General features: G+C 38.4%; 1 protein-coding gene and 1 long non-coding RNA gene across 3 annotated transcripts in view; one reads left to right on the top strand and one right to left on the bottom strand.

Annotated features, from left to right (window-relative positions):
- Positions 1-1,074: 1,074 nt before the first annotated feature.
- ubr2 (ubiquitin protein ligase E3 component n-recognin 2) overlaps positions 1,075-7,749 on the bottom strand; it is a 53,699-nt gene continuing 47,024 nt past the window's right edge. For both annotated transcript variants that reach the window (XM_025010146.2, XM_017434448.3), the window contains exons 44-47: positions 5,789-5,923; positions 4,177-4,347; positions 2,792-2,893; positions 1,075-1,858 (exon numbers count right to left, since the gene is read on the bottom strand). In XM_025010146.2, the coding sequence (XP_024865914.1) occupies positions 1,717-1,858; positions 2,792-2,893; positions 4,177-4,347; positions 5,789-5,923 (550 nt within the window). In that variant the 3' untranslated portion in view covers positions 1,075-1,716. The remainder of the gene's footprint in view (positions 1,859-2,791; positions 2,894-4,176; positions 4,348-5,788; positions 5,924-7,749) is intronic.
- LOC119616683 lies at positions 3,377-4,507 on the top strand. Its single transcript, XR_005232662.1, has 2 exons — positions 3,377-3,934; positions 4,158-4,507. It is a non-coding gene; the product is annotated as an uncharacterized LOC119616683 (long non-coding RNA).

Raw genomic sequence — 7,749 nt, 5'->3', positions numbered from 1 at the left:
GGAGAGGGAAGTCTGGGTCTCCCTGCTTAGGCTGCTACCCCCGCGACCCGACCCCGGATAAGCGGAAGACAATGGATGGATGGATGGATGGATAGTCTCCACTTCACTCTGAGCAACCTCATCAAAGCAGCTCAGGGACCCAGAATGCAGATGGGTAGATGGCAACCGAAGATCAGGGAGGCTATGGAGCTGAGATCTAATAGAGTTCATTTTGTTTTTGAAGAATGAAAGAAACAGGTTGCATTTTTGAACAGAATCCTCAGCATGAGTTTGTTTAATGGGATTAAGGAGATGGTTTATTGTGGAGAAAAGCTGTTTAGAGTTTCCAGGACAGCTGTTGATGATATTGGAATATTTGGACTGTGCTTCTTTAAGAGAACAGGCGTGGGCTTTCTGATGTTCCTTATATGCCTGCTTGTGTACAGAGAGACCAGATTATTTTACACGTCTCTCAATAGCTTGGCCAGCGGCGAAAATGTTTTTAAAGTCACAGAACTGGATAAGACGTTTAGGATTTGGAGCAGACGAAGTTGAAGGCACATCCAGGGAGATGAAACTGTGGTCCGAGACACCCAGATCATATACAGATAAATTATTGATAGGGAAAGTGTCTGTAATCACCAAATCCAGAGTATGCCCCCTGTTGTGTGTAGGAGCGTCAACATATTGAGTAAGATTAAGAGAGTCCAGAAGAGACTTAAAATCTGCTGCCAGAGGGGAAGAAGAATTATCAATATGGATATTTAAATCTCCAAGGATATTTTTCACAGAAAAGGTGCAGAAAGAAGTAAGGAGGTCATACATCTCTGAATTAAATGAAACATGTGGTTTGGGAGAGTTCTGATGACGTAATCGATGTGCGGCACATCCAGTAGACCAGATGGAAACAATGTAACCAGTCTCTGTCACAGCTTAGATTTTTACAATGTAATTCACTAAATTCCTGTTGGGCTTCAGAGAGGAAAGTTGATGGATGTCGAAGATTCAGGAACAGCTGGAATCAGCCCTGAGCAGGACGCTCATGCAGCTGTTTGACTTTTTATTTGACAGCTGAACATTGAGACTGAGAGGAAACCAGAGACCTTAAATCTTTATTTTATTGGTTTTCTGCTTCTTATACAATATTAACTGATTTATAGAAGAATTCACATATAAACAAGATAAACCTGAAATAAACAAAGAGACAAACAAACCAAGTACTCACAAATAAAATTCAAACTCTTAACCCAAACACACTCAAACAGGAAGTGATGTCACACACAATCACCTCATTAAAACAGAACTGAACTAAAACCCACAAATGCTTCCACATCAATACGTCATGTTTTCCTGAAGCTCCGCCCCCTTCCATAACACATACGGCTGATCGGTCAGATCTGGTCACTTCATTTCACATGACATTTTACCTCTGTTTCCATTTCCTCTGTGATCACAAACTCACCTGTCAACGTATCAGAAAGAATAATTTGAGTGCATCAGGTAGACCTGACAGATGGGCAGGGCTTCGATTTCAAAACACAGATGATGTTGCACTTATTGCCTCTGATAGGTGACTGAGACAGGACTGAGACAGGAGGGAAGGGTCTGATGTCAAAGGTAAGGAACCAAACGCCCTAAAAAAAATCCCTGAAAGCTGATTGGAGCTCAGCATGCTGCTGCAAGAAGCTGATTGGTTCAAGGAACAGTTTTAAGAAAAGTGGGTGGGGCAGGTCAACATCACAGGTGCTGCCAGTCGATAGCAACGAGTGTTTGATTGGCCTCCTGAGCATGACCTATGACCTCAGCGATGCCGTGCTGCTTCCACATATGCTCAATCTTCCTGTAACGCTCCAGACACAGGTGGAGGGGGTTACCCCGCCTGTAAACAAACAAACAAACATGTATGTGAACAAACAGGCGGAGAGGGTTCCTCCAACTGTAAACAATGAAGCAAATATGCAAGTTAGTAAACAAACATGTGGAGGGGGTTCTGTGGGGGAGAATGCAGAGTTTACCAAATACGGAAGTGGAAAGCTTAACAGGGGCTATGTTTGTGTGTAAGGAGGTTGTTATTGTTAAATTGTTTTTGCCACCATGGCGTTTTGGCAAAAATCTACTCCTACATGTTGACTTAGTCAACTTTGTAGTAAACAATTTTTTTTTTCTTCCAGGTTAATAAGACTCCAGAGGTCACAGCCTCATAGTTGTGGTAAACAATGAAGGCTTTTATAAGGAAGGAAATAATTTCTTATAGAATCCATCACAGAAAATCTAGATGAGAGAAACTATCCATGTTATTGTAGCACACTAAGTTTTTAGAATCCTCATATAAAACTACTTCATCTGTAACATTTCAACTTTAATATCCACATAAATGGTTTAAAATTAATATTTTGACTTTAATATTGACATTTTAAGTTTAATCGTGACACACCAACTTTAATCTTAAAACTGACTTTAATCTCAACATTTAGACTATATATATTTGATATTTTGACTTTAATTTTGACAATAAATTTAAACAACATTTTGACTTTAGTGTTAAAACAGTATTTAGATTTTTCACTCAATACTATGAATGTTTTTAAAAGGGTCCAGTTAACCCTTTAAAACATTTAATATGTAAACATTTATATGAACACAAGACAAGAATTTGACCACATTAGTCATATTAGTTAAAAAAAAAGTAAAGAAAGAAAAGATTTACTTGTTTATCTTGCTTATCAACATTTTTTTAACCCATTTCTTTAAATGTATGCTCTGACTCCGCTACCATAGCAACAGTCAACAACAAACACAAACAGAGACATACTTGAGGCCTTGGTCCGTCTCTCCATAGTCGTCTAAGTATGGTGGAGGATAGAAACAGCCCTTTGTTTTACCTGCGACAAACAGCACCTGGCTCTCTCTGACCCTGCACACACACACAGTCAGTCAGAACCAAAGGTTTAAAAAGATTTTAAACATGAACATGAACCAGGAAGTAAACAGAACTCTGTCTGACCTATTTTAATGTCACACTTTATGAACTGAATAAATTTAATTATAAAGGAGAAACAAAGTGTCAGTGTCCATTATAAATTAGTTTAAATTTGTAAACAAATCCACTATATGGACTTAAGTTTTGAGCTACAACTAACCATCACACAAACAGGGACTGTATGGAGCTATGAAGGTCTTTTAGGATGGCTTTCTGTAGGAACTGTAGTGGGCCACAGTCATGTTGGAATATACAGACTTCACCCAAAATGTTGTTACAAAATTGAATCATAAAAAATGTCCAGAATGTCTTTGGTGCAGCATGAAGACTGGTCATTTGTGGAGATCAGGGTCGAGCCCAAAACTTGACCGAAACACCTGAATTCATCAATGAATTATAATAGCTGCTCTATATGGGCACAGGTATTTGAACACACCTGTGCCCATATAGAGCAGCTATTATAAACCATTGTATGTGAGTCTCTTTTGTACTTTTTAATTGATTGAAATGAATTTTAAGCAGTATTTTTAAATACAATAAAAGAAATTTATTAAAATTCCAATTTTGTGTTTAAATTATTTAGTTTAATAAAAAAACTGAATAAACAGTTATTAAATACTATAGGTCTGAGAATATTTAAATAGATTTATTGTAAAATAAAAAATAAATCCATTTAAATAATAAAAAGGAATGATGGCTTTACATGTATTTAAGGCACTAAATATAGTGCGGAATGTGGGGAGCTGGTGTCTATCTCCAGCAGGTCTCCAGTCCATCACAGGGACATGGAGACAAACCACTCAATCTCACTCACCTAGGGACAATTTAAGAGTTACCAATTACCCTAACATGCATGTTTTTGATCTGTGGGAGGAAACCGGAGAACCTGGAGTAAACCCCCCACATGCACGGGAAGAACAAGTAAACTCCACCTAGAAAGGCTGTGAGGAGAACCTGTGACCTTCTTGCAGTGAGGTGACAGCTCTAACCACTGTACCACTGTGTTTGAATTAATTTAAATGACTGTAAACACTTTAATTAACATTTATAAATGTGATTTATTAAAATAAATAAATACTGAAAATATATTGAAATTAATTATATTATAGATTTTTTTTGATGATGTAATGAATGTATTTAACCCTATGAAATTTATATGACAATATAAAAGTACTTAAGTTTCTAAATTGATTTCCAGCTATAAATAAATGCGTTACCTGAGGAAGAGGCCAACACCCGCTCCACAAGTGAAGGTGTGGGCAGTGCAGGCTCCGACATCCTCTCCATCCACCTCCGTCTGACAGCAGTAGCTCTGAGAGCAGAGCATGGAGCCACACACCAAACACAGAGTGGGAGCACGGGACTTATCTGCACCTGAGCGCGGACACCTGCACAGGTAACATTCATTCATTCATTCATTCTCAGTTTATTTGATAGGGACAGACACACATTTACATAGACAAACTGAATGAAACAGCAGTCCCATGTTAGCATCATGGTGCAATAGCAACAGCTAATTCGCAGCACTTGTCCCTAGATGGGCTTTTTAAAAAAAAAAAAAAAAAAAAAGTAAAATCATTTGAAATAACACAACATAATATATACAGACAAAAAAGTGTAAAGAAATTAAAAATGAGTACAGGTCTGTTTTTGACATAACCAGAGTTTTGTTTGATTTTTGAACATACTATAACTGGTTGCAGACTTTAAGTGAACAGGAAGTGAGTTCCAAGCTGCAGATCCGTTCACAGACAGTGCACTTTGAGCAAAAGTGGTTCTTCGAAAGGGGACCTTACAATTTCCCTTCAAAGCTGCTCTGGTAGCTCTACTATTGCCCTGCAGTCTCTGTATGCAATCGCTTAATGGTATTGGTGCTAGTCCATTTAAACACTTAAAAATCAGTTTTAAAACGTTATAATTTAGAAAATTTGTAAAATCCAAAATGCCAAATTTAGCCAAAATACGACAATGATGGAATCTAATTGGCTTTTGATGTAAAACCTTTAAGGCCCGATTATAAAGACTTGCTAGTGGTTTGAGAGTAGTTTGATTAGTCTGAGACCAGACAGTAGCTCCATAGGTAAAATGTGAGAGGATCAGTGAGTTCATAAACATCTCTGCACAGTGAAGTGTCAAACAATGTCTAATAATTTTAAAACAGTTTATATTTGACCTAACAGTTTTGCAGATTTTATCAACATGACTCTTGAAAGTTAACTGAGCATCCAAAATTATTCCTAAATATTTTTCTTGTGAAACTTGTTCAATAGGGTCCCCATGGATCTGAATATTCAAAGACTGTAGTGAGGTTTTCTTAATTGAAAAGCAAATGCACTTTGTTTTGTTTGTATTGAGAGTTAAGCAAGAGTCCTTTAGCCATGTCGATAATCTCTGCAGACTGCTCTGAAGTTTTTCACTGACAGCAGTACCGCTTTTGTCCGATGTATAAACAATGGTGTCATCAGCATACATTTGCAGATTGACTTCAGGACAAATATCAGGAAGACTATTAACATACAAACTGAAAAGAACCGGACCTAAGATGGTTCCTTGCGGAATCCCTGTTGCAATTTTGCAGAAGACAGATTTACTGTTATTAATAACAACACATTGTTCACGATCTTCCAAATACGATTTAAACCAAGACAATGATCGTTCTGAGAAATTAAATGATGAAAGCCTTGAAATTAGTAAATTGTGGTTCACTGTATCAAAGGCCTTTTTCAAATCAAACTGCTCAACATACAGTTGAGCAGTTTGTTTCCTGGCCTCCTCTTTCCTACTTGTGTGTGTGTGTGTGTGTGTGTGTGTGTGTGTGTGTGTACTGACGTGAAGCTGGATGTCTGGTTGATGAGGACACTGTAATCTTCTGGCAGGGTTATCAGTTTATTTGACTCTCTTGGAAATCTGACGATGGCTCCGCCTCCCTGCAGCACCTGTCTCACACCTGGATGACAGCACCACCTGAACACACACAGAGAAGTCAAACTACAGAGTTCTGCAACCTGTTGTGATTTTTTTTTTCACGCCACAGAACAGAACAGTGAGGAGAAGAAGAACAAACTCAAAAACATTATCATCCTTTATGTTGCTGGAGTATCTGAGAAACTCAGAAGGATTTTCTCCTAACACAACACCCTGGTACATTTCAAACCCAACAGGACTCTGAGACGGAGGCTGGCCCATCCTAAGGACAAAACACTCAAACACAAACTGAGCAGTGCAGTGTATGCAGTTCAGTGCAGAGAGGAATCTTCAAACCTTCATTTTGGAGAAACCAAACAGCCTCTCCACAGACGCATGGCTCAACACAGGAGAGCAACTCTTCAGGACAAGACTCAGCTGTGCATCTACACCTCAAGGATAAGAGACACTCTTCTGAGGACCAAAATGTTCTTATTTTGGACCAAGAACACAGACGGTTTGAAAGAGGGGTGAAGGAATACATTTATATCAAACAAGAGAACCAACTTTAAACAGAGGAGGAGGTCTCAGATTTCAGCTTTCTTAATCTTACAACAGAGCATTTAATAGAGTGGGATTGTCTGCTTTTTATTTTGGGAAAATTTGGATTTGGGGAAAAATTTATCTCATGGGTTAGATTATTCTAAAAAGCCCCTCAGGCAGCTGTCATAACAAAAGACAAACTCTGAGTTTTGGTCTGCAAACACACTCAGTTTGGGTGTCATTCGCAGGGAATCATATTTTTGCTGCATCTTCATTGGATAACACTTTCTATATGTAGGCTAGGTTAGGTATAAAAAAAAAATCTGGAGAGATTTGTATGTTGATTCCATTTTTGCTTCTTTTCAACAGCGAGCCAATAAATTCTCTTTTTCTAAAGAAAGATAATGTAGAGCTTGAAGGTAAATTATGTCTGTAGCTCATCCCCAGAATTCCCAACCCTTCCTAAACCCTCTGATTTTGAAGCATAGCTGCAACCTCTCTCCTCACTCCACCCTCCTCAGGGGGGTGATTTCTTTTATACATTTAAATATTTTAAACCTTTCAATCCTTCCCTTGTGTTGAAAACTGTATGGCAGGTAGACTTGGCTCAAAAGATGTTTGGAGGGAGGTTTTAAAGAGGATGCACAGACTGAAGATCTGTGTACCCACTTAAAAACCTCCCTTCAAACATTGGAGCTCAATATATTAAAGCCAGGCTTGGAAAAATACTGTCACCTCTGTGTGATCAATGCCAACAGGCCACAGCAATTTACTCACAGGTGTTTTGGAGATGTACCTCTATGAAGAGGTTCTGGTGTGAAATTTTTCTTACATTATCTAATGTAACTGGAGAGGATGTATTTCCGAATGTTTTAACTGTCTGGTTCAGAGTATAATCTACTTCATCTGATCTCTCTCCTGCTAAAAAGAACTTATTATTAACATTCACATCTCTGCTGGTCAGGAGCCTAATACTGTTAAACTAGAAATCTGCAGCTCCACCTACATATACAAGATGGATTAGAGAGGTCCTTTATTGTCCTAAACTGAAAAAAAAAAAAAAAAAAAAAAAGATTGACTTGGGTCTATAAGACAGGATCATTTAAAATAACCTGAGTCTCTTTCTGTCTGATGTTAAAGCTACAGGATGTCAGATAATTGAGCTGAGCACCACAGAGATGTGATGTGATGCATGCAGGGGTGGAAATTAGCACCCGGGACCGGCCAAATGCGGGTAAATATTTGAAGTGGTGGGTGAATTTGATCAACACACACACCACTGTGGCGGGTTGGCAATTTGAACAGAGAAGGTGTTATTTGTCCTCTTGACATATAGGGGGCAG

The sequence above is a fragment of the Kryptolebias marmoratus genome, linkage group LG22 (genome assembly GCF_001649575.2).
Source record: "Kryptolebias marmoratus isolate JLee-2015 linkage group LG22, ASM164957v2, whole genome shotgun sequence".
Classification (NCBI taxonomy): Eukaryota; Metazoa; Chordata; class Actinopteri; order Cyprinodontiformes; family Rivulidae; genus Kryptolebias; species Kryptolebias marmoratus.
The sequence above is the reverse complement of the archived record's forward strand: the minus strand, read 5'-3'. Positions and strand labels throughout refer to the sequence as shown.